This window comes from Gadus macrocephalus, chromosome 11, assembly GCF_031168955.1.
Source record: "Gadus macrocephalus chromosome 11, ASM3116895v1".
Taxonomy (NCBI): Eukaryota; Metazoa; Chordata; class Actinopteri; order Gadiformes; family Gadidae; genus Gadus; species Gadus macrocephalus.
This window is the reverse complement of record NC_082392.1, coordinates 13,109,649-13,124,574: the sequence shown is the minus strand read 5'-3', so window position 1 is coordinate 13,124,574 and position 14,926 is coordinate 13,109,649. Positions and strand designations below refer to the sequence as shown.

The window sequence follows — 14,926 nt, the reverse complement described above, 5'->3', positions numbered from 1 at the left end:
TGCAGTGTGGAATTATTTCATTATAGAAACGCCGGCGAGTACATTGGCTAAATGCAAGATTTGCGACCTGAAAGTTTCGAGAGGTGGAGTTAAACGGGGCAGTTTCAATACCTCGAACCTGATCAAACATTTGAAGTCGAAACATGTGAACGAACACAAAGAGTTCGAGACTGAGGCAACTGCAGCTAGCAAGAGAAAGCGGGATGGACCACAGCAACGATCCCTGGTCAGTTCACTTCGTGCGAAAGAGCAGTGGGACGAGAAGAGTGAAGCAGCAAGACAGATGTCCGAGAAAATAACCGAGATGACTGTTCTCTGTAACCTGCCCCTCTCCTTCGTTGAAAGCGTGGGCTTCCGGCTTTTTATGGCTCACGCAGTACCTAAGTATAAGGTCCCAAGTCGCAAATACATAACGGCGACGACTATCCCTGCACTAAAACATAAAGTAACGGAGCATGTTTTAGTAAAGCTAGGGGAGGCAGGGACCATAAGCTTTTCAACTGACATCTGGAGCAGCCAAGTCTCCCCACTTTCCCTGCTTAGCTTGACAGCCCACTGGGTAAACTTGGAAACATTCACTCCAGAAAGCGTCATACTTCATGCGAATGAATTCAAGGGATCACACACGGGCGAAGCTATTGCAGGAGCAATAGAGCGCATGCTGCTCAACTGGAGCATCCCGAAGTCAAAGGTAACGTAACTTTTCTAGTCTAGACTTTGAAAGAAATGCCGCAGTAATTTGCGCCGTAGAAGTAAAGGTGTGTGTGTGTGTGTGTGTGTGTGTGTGTGTGTGTGTGTGTGTGTGTGTGTGTGTGTGTGTGTGTGTGTGGTGCTCTCTATTGCGACTTGTCTATTTAAGCAATATAGCACGAGTGGGGTAGGTAAGGGATTATCCCTTACCTACCCCACTCCCACGAGTGCTATATTGCTTTTATAAAACAATTCTACCGTCAACAAATTAACATTTCAACACGAAGTTATTGATTAAAAATGGTTTATTTCGCCATTGTTTCTTTCTTTCTTTTCTTGTTTCAAAGACGGGATGCTTTGGTTAATTTTTATTATTATAATTACATTATTATTAATAATATTATTATTCTTATTATTAAAGGTCCATGCCATTCTTCGGGACAATGCAAGCAATATGAAGAAGGCAATGAGGGACCTGGGAGTCTCCAGCCTGGGATGTTTCTCGCACATGATTCAACTCGTGGTGCACGATGGACTGCTGTCCCAGCGAAGTGTGAGCGATGCGCTGGCCAGTGGGAGAAAAATAATTGGGCACTTCAAACATTCCCTATTGGCCACATCAAGACTTGAATCTGTCCAGACGGGTCTGGGAATGCCAGTCAAACGTCTGATCCAAGATGTTCCCACCCGCTGGAACAGCACCTTTTATATGACTGCGAGCCTGCTGGAGCAAAGGAGTGCCATCTCACTCTATGCTGCAGACCACCAGCTCCCAGCAACACTGACGGCAAGTGACTGGACCTTGCTGGAGAAAATCAACACTCTTCTGGCTCCATTTGAAGAGATCACAAAACAGATCAGCTTCGCCACCTCCACCACCTCAGAGGTCATCCCCTCAGTCATCGTCCTGAAGCGTCTGTTGGCCAAACAGACCACGGAGGACCGCGGGATAAAAACAATGAAGGCGACACTTCTAGCAGCTATGGGCACAAGATTCCAGACCGTTGAGGCGGAGCCCTTGTACTCTGTTTCAACCATATTGGACCCACGTTACAAAGACAGGTATGTTACTTTAATTGTGAGCTGTATAGTGTAAAGTTTAAACATCTTGTGTTAGTGTGTAATTAAATGCAGTGCTAAATAACAGCATATATGAGCTAACAGCTATATTATGCCATTCTGTTTACTTTGTTACTGCAGATACTTCACAAGTGCAGAGAGCAGCAAGCTTGCAAGAAGTGCACTGACCCAAGAGGTGGAGAAAAATGAGGAGTCATCACTGCAGACAACCACCACAGAGGCAGCAGACCCAGCCAGTAAGACCCCACGGATGACAACAGAGCCCAACACAAGCAGCTGCTTTAAGGGGCTGTATGAGGAATTCCTGCAAGAGCATGCTTCTGAACAAGGTGGGGCCAGCAGCACAGTTACACAGGTGCAGATAGAGACATATCTGGCTGAGAAAACAATCCACCGCACAGAGAGCCCATTCGAGTACTGGGGAAAGAATAAAGAACGGTTCCCCTCCCTGGCTACTACAGCTGCAAAGTTTCTCTCCGCTCCCTCCACCAGCGTAGATAGTGAGAGGCTTTTCAGCACAGCTTCTAACATACTTGATGAGAAGAGGAATAGGCTGTCAGGAGATCATGTAGAAACACTAATCTACCTCAAGAAAAATCTGCCAATGTACCTGAGCTTGAACCCCAAAGACTTGAATCCTCAAAAGTAAACAAGAGTAAACACTACTAGGTGTTGTGCGACAGATCTCTCACTGATTAATGCTATTTGTTCTTACCTCAGATACGTTAAATTAATGCAACTATCTCTCAAATGTACCTCATATGTATATTATTTCTTATTTTAATACAATTTAACGTTCTACTTCTTACTCTTGCACTAGTTTTATACACTAGTATTATGTTATAATTTTATGAAAGTTGCACTATTTTGGCATTTGAGAGCCAAAACTCAGGGTTTTTAAGAGTTTGTAATGTATTTTTAATGTAATGTAATTTTAATGTATTTTACTTTCTTACTGTTGCACTGTTCACTTCTATTATACATGTTCTAATTTCATGAATGTTGCACTATGTTGGCCTTTGAGAGCCAAAAGTTTATTCAGCTATTGTTGTCACCCATACCAGGTAGGCAATAAAAAGTTCTACTGGATTCACTTTGTATTAGTCTTCCTGCTTCACAAAGGTAGGCAGCAGCTTGACAAAGCCATGATGGCAATGATTTTACTTCCAAGTAGTATGCAGCTCTTCATATATACACACACACACATCAATTTCAAACAGAGTGGTATCGGTATGGTATCGGTATCGGCCGATACTGCACAGCCAGGTATCGGTATCGGTATCGGAGCCAAAAAATGGCATCGGTGCAACACTATTAAGAATCGACCTTTGTGCGAATACAATTAATGTCGACTTTACTGCAACACGGAAATCGCTACATCGTTACACCCCTACTGTTTATGTTACAGTAGAGATTCTGGGAAGGGGCGGCGAGGGCTGTACACTAAAAGTTGACTCATAGAGCCTGAGTCGGTTCCAATTCTCTACAGAAGAAATAGTGCTTTACAAAGAGGCGTAGGCTTCTTTGATGTTACATCAAACGAGAGAAAAAATAACTCCAGCTACATCATTGGTCGAAACAAACTTCTGTATTAGACCATTTAGATTCCAGACTGTTCCCAGGTCATTCTGACCAATCAAACTTATTTTCAGTGATTGAGGGAATCCATCTTGCCTGTGATCAACAGGTGTGGGAAATGCAGTTCTTCTCAATGGAAGGGAGCGAGAGAAGGGGCATTTTTGTTGATCTTGCTCTTTTCTGCACTTATCTCCTCTGCTTCATTTCTCAACCATTACCTGCAGGCCTCTTTATAACATTCCAGCTCATCTTCTATAGTCAAAGGGACGACCCCCGAGAGTCGTGCTGAAGACAAAGCTAGAGGATGTGGCATGTTAACAGGGCTCTCAAGTCTCACGCATTCGGCGTGAGACACACGCAATTCAACCCATGCACACGCTCTCACGCCACACTTCGTATTTCTCACGCAGAGAAATTACCAGGATAGCGCCCACCAATTAGAGCCGCTATTTAACAGTGGAACAGGTAGGAATCAAATGGGTTTCCCGTACGTAGGGTGACCAGACGTCCTCTTTTGCCCGGACATGCCCTATTTTGGAAACACATTTTATTAAAGCCTCATACATGTTCACATTGAATTTGCGTTGCGTTTCCCTGGGTCGTTCATAAACTAGTTAGGCTACGCCCTCCCCTACTCAGTTCTGTTCGCTTTGCATTGGTGGAAGTGAGAAAGGGGGAGTGGTTAAGAAGAGCCTTCAGATTGGATGGTTTGACTTACTTAATTTGTAATTATTATTTTTACCATTATTGTTGGGGACAAACATTTAAAAAAAATTCCTACAGGGGATTGATAAAGTTCTATCTATTGAAAAGAAAGAAACACTTGGTCATACTTTACACACTTTACCACAGGATTGGCCTACTGAATGCCACATTAATATATACTTATGTTTTTGCAGGTTAAAATCTCACTCTGAACTCAGTTCAAAACATGAGAGCCCTGTGTTAATGTGCACACACTCACACAAACACCTAAGTCGTTGTTAAAGTAAGTAAGGCTTAATGTTGAGCCCTGTGTATTAATCAAAAACTATTGACATGTGACATGCAATCCAGCACAATGCGGTATTCTAGTATGCAACTATGTTTATTTTAAAGAAATTTGTATGCAACAAAAACAAAGTGTTGTGGTTTAAGTTATGAATTAACCTAAATGAGGGAGACATCATACATTGTACAAAGTTGCAAGCCTGTCCCATGAATATAATCTGAGGAACATTTGATTGAGACATTTAGAGACAGGTTTAGCATATCTCATAAACCTACTTGAATCCTCAGAATGGATTATATATAGATAATAAATGGTAATGCTCAATGTAAGCATTAGTGGACACTGACGTTTTTGCAGAGGGCCAGACTGATCCCTCATCCTGCAGACTCCCAGACCTAGAGACCTAGCGAAATGGCAGTACACTGCTTTATTAAAAGGAATAAACACCCGCGCCCACGATCAAAATCAGCTTCGTATTTGTAATCTTTAACGTTTAGCTGATGAATAAACGGTGGAATTGATGACGGGAGACTATAACGGGGCTTCTTAACGTGGTATAAATTAGCCTAAGGGAGCTAACTGTTTAGCACACAAAGCGTGGGCCATGCCGGTTACAACGCACACAATAAAAGGAAAATATACTATTGTTTTTGCCTTGATAAATGAAACGTGTCCGCTTTAGCACACGGCTAATATTTGCTGACGCTATTTATGACATCAATGTAACCCTTGACAGCTACATGGCTAATACCTACATAGCTAGCAGCGAATAATGATGGCTTCACTGCAGCTGGAATCGACATAACTTCAGTTCTTAACCAAAAACTCACGTTCTGGCTCGTCCTTAGAGCGATGGTGCAATGCAAGTCCAATTCTTCAATAATGTCAAGACAATGGATTGTCTTACAATTCAGTATCCGATGTGATGATCCGGTCCACAGTATTTGTATGGCTTTCAGACAATGTATCTGACCGTATGCATTTTAGGAATGGAACCTTACAACCAATAACAACATGCGATAACATTCAAAGGTCCCTCCCCTCCGAGTTCTATGGGTGCTGTTGCCGTAACAGACGGATCCCTCCTGGACTTCATCCGGGCAAGTCCTGTGGGCTGCGGCGGACTCCAACTGCTGCTACTCCCCCCCCTTGTTTTTTTTGCGAGGACCGTTAATTTATGCTACCTGCATTGTCAATTTTGGTCCCCGGAATAAAAAATACTAGGGGATTATGCGAAATGAGACACTCAGGATTGTGAAATGAATGGTCAAATCATACTTGGTGCATCACTGCCTGCAAGACCATCGGTGTCCTGTGTGGCATCCAAGGGTTAAAAACTACACGAGCAACCTACCATTTTGAGGAGAGAACCTGCCACAAAATGGCGCTTTTACTTCTGTGCGGGTTCTCTGGGGTTCCACTATACTGCAGTTATTCACCAGTTACATCGACCTATCAATAAAGAGGGATATATCCAAATATGTTTTCAATATAGTTGTAGGTTGTAATGGAATAAGCTAATGTCTAAGGAAAAATGCCCCAGCTGAACATTAAATTCCTCCCTTCTTAAAAGTGCCTCCATGGCCACTTCACCTCATCATGTAGTCCACACCAGTGTAGAGGTCTCAATTGTTATAGCTAATACGTTGGTAAGGTAATGCTGCCCGTTCTCACTATACAAAGTATTAGCTATTGAGCATGCCTGCCTGGCCTAAACTTTTGAGTGTTTGGCTGCAGGAGTGCAGTAAGATATTTATAGTATATATTGGGTCGTTTATATAAATCTGTTTCATGGATGACAACGATTGCACTATTGGCGCATTTGTGGTACTACCTTGCGGCGTAAGTATGAATATGCAGCAGGCTAGCATTGTGTTTGTGTATTTGTTCAAATGTAGCTGTTTTGTGTTTCGTTTTGCTATGCGGCAACCATAATGTGTCTAGGTGCCAGAAGCCTGCTAGATTCAGTTCTAGTGCTGTGCATGTAAAGGACATTAATCCATACCAAACATAAACGATTCATTTCACTGCCTTTTATTTCAGTCCCTGAAATGTACATTATATCCCATCCAAGTATCAAGAGTTGTGTTGACAGGCTAACACCTTGTAGTCAGTTTGGAATAGACATAACACCTGTTTATTAGTCCTTCTTTTGCTCTTGCATCACTGCAGTCATTGCCAAAATGTTATTTATTTCGGTGTTTGTTGTCAAAATAACTTCAGAAATATGTTGTTTCCCCCCCTTGCAACTTGCAAGCAACCCAGTGCTTGAGTTTCAGTGATGGTATGAGCCTTTTGTCAAAGGGCAGTACCCAACTGATTGGTCACACCTGCTTGACCATTTGTTCAACTGCCTAAATATTAAGTGTGCTCCTGGATTATGGATACCATAGGTCAACCGCTACTCAAACTCATGCACTTCCAGCTCATCCCAAATCTCAGAGGTCTGGGCCGCACATCACCCTTTACAGTTAGATCCGAGACTTCCTGAAAGACCCAAGGGGATCCAGCTGGGCAGCTCTTTCCTGTACTGGGTCACATATTATATATATCTGCACACAGCTCCAACAATTTATTTACTGACATCACTGCCCTTTTAATGTGACCAATGAGACAGCCAACAGAGTGGAGATGACATTTCTGACATCATAGTGCAAGTACTACTACTTCCACCCCAGAAACACTAACATTGCATTGTGTACTGCAGGTGGCAGCCGAGTGAATGCCATGTTCCCATTGACATCGAAGGCACTGTACTGGCAACTCAAGCTGCTTCAGGTTCTTCTGGGACGACATCAGTGAGGAAAAAAATCATTGTTTTGAAGCCAATGTTTTCAAGTCTGGGTAGGCAAAATAAGTTGTCAATAGCTCAGCTTCTAGTTCGATCCCTGGCTCCTCCTAGCTTATTGCGCGTTTCCACCGGCGGGTGAGCTTTGGCCCAGCACGCCTTGGCCCAGTATTGAAGGTGCGGTTTGGCCCAGCTCAGTTACGGCTCGCGTTTTCCAACACCGACAGTACACTTATGGTAGGGCGGGGTTTAAGCCGGATGGCGATAGACGCAGCAGCTAGGGTTTAATAGCAGCCCGACACAGTGTAGCCTGCTAATAAATCCAAGGAATAAGAAGAATGCGACACAATGAACAAAGAGCAACAATTTAGAACGTCTAAGAAGGATGTCAAACTTTTGCCCCACATTTTCTTCAATAAGCGAAGCTTTCACTGTTGTCCAGAAATACCTTGCGGGTATTGTGTTTGTTTGTAACATCCCCGTCGAACGGAAGTGCCGATTCTGTTGACCGATCAGCAGACGGCTTGTGAACTTGGTGGCCCCCTTTCAAACGTCACAGTACCCCACTTTGAGATGAGTACGGCTCATCAGGACTCAGTCCGGACCCGGCCACTTTTGGCGTGAACCATCAGTGCACCTTTGCATACCGAATCGACCCGCACCCGCCGTCGGAAACGCGCATTAGTGTCGAGGTGTCCCTGAGCAAGACACCTAAAAGTAACTGCTCCCGATGAGCTAGTAATCGCCGTGTGTGGTTTACACCCTCCGTCTGTGTTTGAATGGTTGTAAGTGCCTTTGGAAAAAAGCGTCAGCTAAATGCCCGGAATAATAAGACCACTCACATTAAACCTTTACAATTTAGCAAACATCCAGACACCGCCTATTATGTCAAGGTCCACAGCATGCAGTCAATGCCATTGACCAATTCCCTTGGTCCTACAGTTATAGTCATGGGAAATTAAGGTTGATTTCAGGATAAATGTCAACGCTGGATGGGTAATTTCTACTTTCAAGAAGTTGTCTCAGGTCCAGGGCCAACTAGCAGGTACCCACTTCAGAATAAAAGGACCTGGATTGAATTCTTAATCCCGGTTAGGGAACCCAGGCAACCAAATTTACAAATCTTACCCTGCAATTTCTCTGCATTACAAGCTAGGTTCACAAGAAACATTCGGTCACATTTAGCTAAATTAACACTCCCCATGCAGTACATATTGCATGGCAATTAAAATTGACATTTTAAAATTGAAAAAAACAAAAACAAGGTGGTCCTTCTCTTCAGTTTTAAAAATGTCCACAACGGAAGACATTCAAAGCTGGAGCAATGTAAGCTTCTCAAAATTTGGTTAAATTCTCATTGCAATGTTAAATATTGAATACCGTGTCCCGGTAAGCAAGTACAGGATTATTTTAATTTAGTTATGTGACCAAATCCTTCTTATTCCAATGAATGTGGTCTGGCTTGTTAAAGACCACTCATGGGGCTATGAGCAGCAACCAAAGAGCAACAGCCCTTAAAAGCACATGCCAAATCTGTGTGTAAAGAAGTGGATAAGGCATCTGAACGTTTCACAAATGAGAAATAGGTGTACGTCATTTATGCAGCATTTCAGTGTTCTACCACTATGTTCAGAGTTCCTTGTGCAGCATTATTGAACCACTTCTTGTTGAGGATTATGCTAAAACAATGCAATTTATACTGTAAGGACATAGATTACAATTAAAGGCATACAGAGAAGTGGTTGTTTTCATCAGTGAGCTGATAGTCAGTTGTGCAGAATTAAACTCGTCAAAGTGGTGCCTCCTTGTGCTCTTTGTTGTAGAACAAGGTGAGGGAGGCGTTGTTGGTAGTGCGGAAAAATTCATAGGAACAGTTTTTCGAAATTTGAAGTGCGCAGAGTATCCGTCTCGGCAAAAGCCACATAGCCCAGCTTTAACATTTACATTGAGGGCATTTAGCTGACGCCTTTATCCAAAGCAACCTAAGATAAGTGCATACACATTTAACAGGAGAGGAAGCCAGAGTTTCAGCTTTAAATGGGGATATCTTTTATTTTTGGCAAAATAATTGGAATGTTCAAAACCCATTTCATCCAAGAAGTTACTGTTGAGGAGACCGCTAGATTCCATACCCCAAATTTACCCTCTCGAACCCTACACATATTTGGGCTTTCATTGTCATTTAAATGCAATTAGACGGCATTGCAGGATTTTGGAAGAGGTGTTGCTGCCTTGTCGCTACAACAGAGACAACGCAGCGATAAACATGTGTCGCTCTAACTGGAGAGGTAAAATCTGCGAACTGCTGACCATCATGGGAGAGAAAGTGATGCAGTAGTATTTAACAAAGAAACTTTCCTTACTAGGCTTTTTTCGGGATAAATAACAAGTGGTCAGCAAAATAAAGAATATGCTGGTGTTTTTGCACTTGTAAATAGTTTATCGCGTTTGTAGCCTACTCTCAGATGTGGTCTACTCTTTTTTGCATGCGAGTGGCTTGAACAATAAAAAAAATAGTCCGTTTAACGCGTTATTAACGCCGTTAACGCAAACCAATTTTAACGTCGTTAATTTTTTATCGCGCGATTAACGCATTTATCATTAAAAAAAATATATCTTTTTTTTTCTTTGGCTCAAAACAAAGAAGCAGTGGCCTGACTGCTATGTTCAAGGCAGTATGTTTGTATGTTCATCGTTTAATTGCACTATAGGCTTTTTTTTTGTATCGTCCTGTTTTGATCAGTATATGCCAATGTTGTTATCAATAAAAAAACATTTGCACAAGGCAAGCCGATGCACTTCTCCATGCTGATAAGAGCATTAAAATGAGAACAATTAATGGGACAAAGAAATCAAGGGATATTTAGCAGAGAAAAAAGATTTGCGAATAATCGTGAGTTAACTATGACATTAATGCGATTAAATATTTTAATCGCTTGACAGCACTAATATATATTCTAAAAGAGGTCTACGCTCCATGCGTAGCGCCGCCTACTCTGATGAACAAAGAGAGCCGGCTCCTTGACGAACATACACCCCCTCGGTTTAACAAAGGCAAGACATTGAAATTGCAGGGTGTGCCAATCCCTGACCGTACCAGCTTGGCAGTGTAAAAACTATTATTGTTTCTGCTCAAAACCAAAGGTGCATATTTGATTTCAATGTTTGTTGCCCAATAATTCAGCTGACTGCAGTAAGCAAGAAGCTAAAATCAGCATGGGTAATTTGGCATCATTAGTAGGCAGTGGAATAGAGCAAGACACAAATATTAAGTAATGCCGCTTTTCCACTGCATGGTACCAGCTCGACACGACTCGACTCAGCTCGCATTTTTTGCGTTTCCACCGCGGTACCATGGTATCTGGTACCTGAAGTGGCTGCTTTTTCTAGTACCTACTCGCTCTAGGTTGCAAGCGAGCTGAGCCGATGCTAAAAGGTGACGTCGGCAGACGGCCGGCGACTGATTGGCCAGAGAGTGTGACGAAGTCACGAGAGTGACATGCTGGTAACATCCATAGCAGCGCCGCAGCCAACATGTTCCATTTCTCCAACTTCTTCAACATGCCAGCTAATAATAGTAATGTGATCGATGTCCTCCATTGTTGTTATGTGGGTTCTGTCCATGTGTGGGTTGCGTATGTGTTGTTTGCGTCGCGTACACAAATACGTCACGGCCCTTTCGCGCAGCCGACCCCGCCCACGTCCAGGAGGTACTATTTGCGGTGGAAAAGCACCCGTGTTGCTACCGTGTCGAGTCGTGTCGTGTCGAGTCGTGTCGAGTCGTGTCGAGTCGAGCTACATGTGTGGTGGAAAAGCGGCATAAGAGCACAAGTGTGGTCCTGGCTAGGACAATTTGTAGCAAGGCATTAACACAGCATGGGTTAAGGGTCTAATCCCCACTGTTGCCACCAATGCAAAAATGTATGCCCCACAGTATGAGACGGCACTTTATATAAAGAACCCACCAAATCGTATTTCTGTCAATGTTCAAGCCCCAAAATTCTGAGCCACATTCGATGCATTTGACACCCAACAAGGATATTTTGCGGGGGCCAGATATTCAGATGTGGTGAATAGCTGCAGCAAAAGTAATGGTAAATAATGAAATTCATTTTTACCATTACCAAAAAAATTGAACTTTTATAAATGGTTAAGATACATTTAATGAAACAATTATTACATAAGGGTCAAACATGAATTCAATTAAAAATCACACATCATTAGAGGATCAGTTGCTTCAAATAATGGTAGACAATGGATATGATTAAATATTGAATACATATTTCCAAATTGCGCTCCCAATTGTTTTAATACATATCATGAACATGACAATATATTTGATTCAGACCATAAAACAGGGTCACCCCATAAACCATTCTAGACTCATTGAAGTCTTGCATAAAGCATTTCGACCAAAGGCCCTGAGGATTACATTTTTGGCAGTATCCTATTTCTATCATTGGGATATCAAAACCCGAAAAGGAGTCATTCCAGACAGCAGCTACTCAGAGTTCTTAAAGTTGTGGGAATTCTGGTGCGTAAGGAATATTTTCAAGTTTGAAAATGTCTGTTGGCATTCATTACATTCATAAAGATCATTTTTAGTATGACTTGAATCCATGTTTACAATGTCTGCATTATCCTTTTCCTGGACTGTTTGCGGCATACCAGCCATTATTCTACTTTTAATGTGCAGCTCCAAGGAAGGGGAATTATTGAAACTTATGTTAGGGTTTACAGTTGGTTCTTTCTTGTGGTATCGTAGGTGCCTTTGGTAGACACTTATAAGACCAAATTTCTTCCCGCAGTCCTCACATTTGTATTTTCCAATACACCTAGAATTTTTTGCAGTCTGCCTAGAACCATGAGTCATTGGTTTCAATCCAGATTGCTTTTCTAATTTAGGTTGATGATACATGTCTACATGCTTTGCCACATCACAGTGCTGAGGAAACAGTTTTTTGCAAAAAGGACATTTATGCATTGTCTTTTTATGGGACCTCATGTGGCGTGATAAACTACTAGAGTGATTGAAAACCCTATTGCATTGTTTACACGGATAAAGTCTGGCTGGGACACTGCTACTCCTGTTGCTAGATCCAACAGGTGCACCTCTTTCTTGCATTGTATTGGTCATACGCGTTGACCTACTGAAAGTTATCCGAGCTTCTTGGTTCAACTGATCAATTTCTTCCTGGGTTTGATGGATGAGATGATGCTCCTTCAGAGCTACCAATTTATTGAAACGGTCCCCACATAAACCACATTGGTATGACTGACAATCACTGGCATTATCAGTAACTTCCGGAGAACTAGCCAATGTTTTGAAATCAGAAGATGTCCCATTTAGTTTACCCATTTCATGGGACTCTTCAAGTTTCTTACAGTGCTTTTTTACTTCTTTAAGACCGTTGCAATGGTAGAGAGAGTGTGTCTGAAAATCTGTGAACCAGAAAAAAACGGAACCACACTTTTTACAAGGGTAGGTTTTCTCATTTTTATGCCCTTGATTCTCAACTTTACAGAATAATTTAGCTTTGGGAGGAATGTGATTTTCTTTGCGATGAATATTTAATGAATCAAGTGTAAGGAAACGCTTACCGCAAAGCCCACAGCAGTAAAATCGTTCTTGTGAATGGTTAGGCAAGTGTTTCCTCAATTCCTCTCTACTCCAAAAGATCTGAAAGCACAAGGTACACTCAAAGCCTCTTCCTGTGTTCTTGACTGGTCCAGCATCTTTACAAGAAGAGAGATGCAAAGATGCTGTTGAAGGCTTGGATCCAACAACATCGTTGCAAAGAGAGGGACGCAAAGATGCTGCTGTAGGCTTGGCTCCAGCTGCATCGTTACAAGAAGAGAGATGCAAAGATGCTACTGTATGCTTGGCTCCAGCTGCATCATTACAATCCGAGGGATGCAAGGGTGAAGCTAAAGATAGGGTAGGGGAGGGTACATTTGCTGATTGGCTGCCATTTATCATTGTCAGTGTACCATTTTCCTGGAGCACATACTCTTTAGGGAATTCAGTTACTTTTGATGAGCCGGAGGAGGGAACATAAGAAACATGACGGGACATATGGGCCAAGATCATATAGTATTTTGTGAAAACTCCACCACACTCGGTACAGATGAAGGCATTTGATTCTTCCGTCTGTGCAATGGCAGCTCTCTCCAATGATTTATCCTCCATCATGACATTATCATGTTGTCCATGTGCTGATGGCATATTTGTCAATCCATGAGTAAAATGGATACTTCTTCAAGGTCAAACATACTTTTGTTTGAATGAGGAAATTACAATGCAGTGGTTCAATATTTTGGAACGAGTCATCAGTGACTAGAATGAAAAATGGAAGGTCGAACAATTTAATTCCAATCTTCATGTTTGGCCCTCCATTTCATCGTGATAGGACAGGATCTGAGAGGAAAAAAAGAGAACAATATTAGGATTCTACTAACCAATTTAATAAAACACATGTTAGGTGTGTCCTCCACTAAGATTTTTCCAAGTCAAATCCGATTTTTCAGGCCTGACCCATCGTCTAATCCTTTTTTTCTCCTTGAGCCTAACCGTCTAGAATTGACTCCACAGATTCAAGATAAAGCAGTGAGCCTCCCTCTCCCAAAAACGGTTGTTCCTTATTACCGTCTATGATTTTCCCTCTTTTTCTACTTTCACTTGTTGGGACTTCCTGGGTTATGGCTTAGCATCATTGGCACCAAATATCGAGTTTGAACAGCATATTCATGCATTGAAAACATTGCTACGTTGGCATCCAGCTCCAGTCCTTACGCTTTCTTCAGTGCTCTCCATGGAAAATCTAGATCGGGGACTTGCTCCAGAAACCTGGGAAAACATGTCAGCCCTACACTATGTTGCCAGTATATCATTAGGCAAACTGTTCTTATACTTGGTAGAAAGTAGAACCCACTTTGCCCCCAGAACTGCATTCATTATTTGTGTCATGATGCTGGAACAAGACAACACCGATTTTTGGAGTTTACATGATTCCATCACACAGTAGAAGATTTGTAGCTGCACATTGGTTAGGGTTGCCAAATCTTCTTAAGAATAAAAAGAATAATAATGAATTAAATGGGACATAATCCCGTTGAGCTGCAGCATCAAAGTATCACAGTCAGGCTTTTTGCTCAGGAACAAGTGCTGCATTCCTTTATAAAACATAGGATGCCAAGTTATTGTGACATTGCACATTATCCTGCTGGAAGTAACCTTCAAGAATTGCTATACTGTGGCCCAGGCCTGGGCGATTAATCGAATTTTGATTCGATTTAAAAAGATTCGGAGAGACATGCTGAATAAATAAAACATGTTTTCAAACTCAAAAAAAATCGTTTGAATAATCGTGATTACAATATTGACCAAAATAATCGTTGCGATTATGATTTTCCCATAATCAAGCAGCCCTACTGTGGCCACGAAGGGATGCACGTGTTCTGCAGCAATATTCAGTTAGGCTGTGTTATTTAACAATACTGGATTGGTATACATGCTTAATCTCCACAGCATTGCCGCACCACTTTTTGGCACGAGCCAGAACCAGTTCTCAAAAGGTAGCACTGCAGTCTTCTTTGTCTTCCACGGCTACCTGCTGGTTGTATGACCAAATTGCAGCGATAAATGCAAATTCATTTTGTGCCATTTCTCCTAGAAGGCTTGGGCGGAGTAAAAAAAAAATTAGGGGGGCTGCCTCAGCCTTTTTACTGCTGGAAACACCCCAATATTGTAGGACAGGGCTCCAGTCTAACTTTTTCACTAGGAGCACTTTGGCACCTAA

General features: G+C 42.1%; 2 protein-coding genes across 5 annotated transcripts in view; one reads left to right on the top strand and one right to left on the bottom strand.

Moving 5' to 3' along the window:
* The window catches only part of LOC132468138 (zinc finger protein 808-like), a 37,803-nt gene that overhangs the window by 16,445 nt on the left and 6,432 nt on the right, over window positions 1-14,926 (bottom strand). For 2 of the 4 annotated variants that reach the window (XM_060065810.1, XM_060065811.1), the window contains exon 1: window positions 5,170-5,476. Coding sequence is in view for 1 of the 4 variants with exons in the window: in XM_060065812.1 (XP_059921795.1) it covers window positions 11,629-12,569; window positions 12,729-13,353 (1,566 nt within the window). In the remaining 3 variants the exon portion in view is untranslated. Of the gene's footprint in view, window positions 1-5,169; window positions 5,477-11,417; window positions 12,570-12,728; window positions 13,546-14,926 lie in introns of those variants that run through there. The other 2 variants (XM_060065812.1, XM_060065809.1) reach the window with 2 other exon arrangements.
* LOC132468173 (zinc finger BED domain-containing protein 4-like) lies at window positions 1,387-2,859 on the top strand. Its single transcript, XM_060065876.1, has 2 exons — window positions 1,387-1,752; window positions 1,891-2,859. The coding sequence occupies exons 1-2, from the start codon at window positions 1,400-1,402 to the stop codon at window positions 2,417-2,419; spliced, it is 882 nt and encodes a 293-aa protein (XP_059921859.1). The 5' UTR covers window positions 1,387-1,399; the 3' UTR covers window positions 2,420-2,859.

Excerpts from the sequence above, each read along its gene's own strand:
- LOC132468173 (XM_060065876.1), top strand. The coding sequence starts at position 1,400 with ATGACTGCGAGCCTGCTGGAGCAAAGGAGTGCCATCTCACTCTATGCT. Across the intron at positions 1,753-1,890 it reads GACCCACGTTACAAAGACAG|ATACTTCACAAGTGCAGAGA; the intron begins GTATGTTACTTT and ends TTGTTACTGCAG.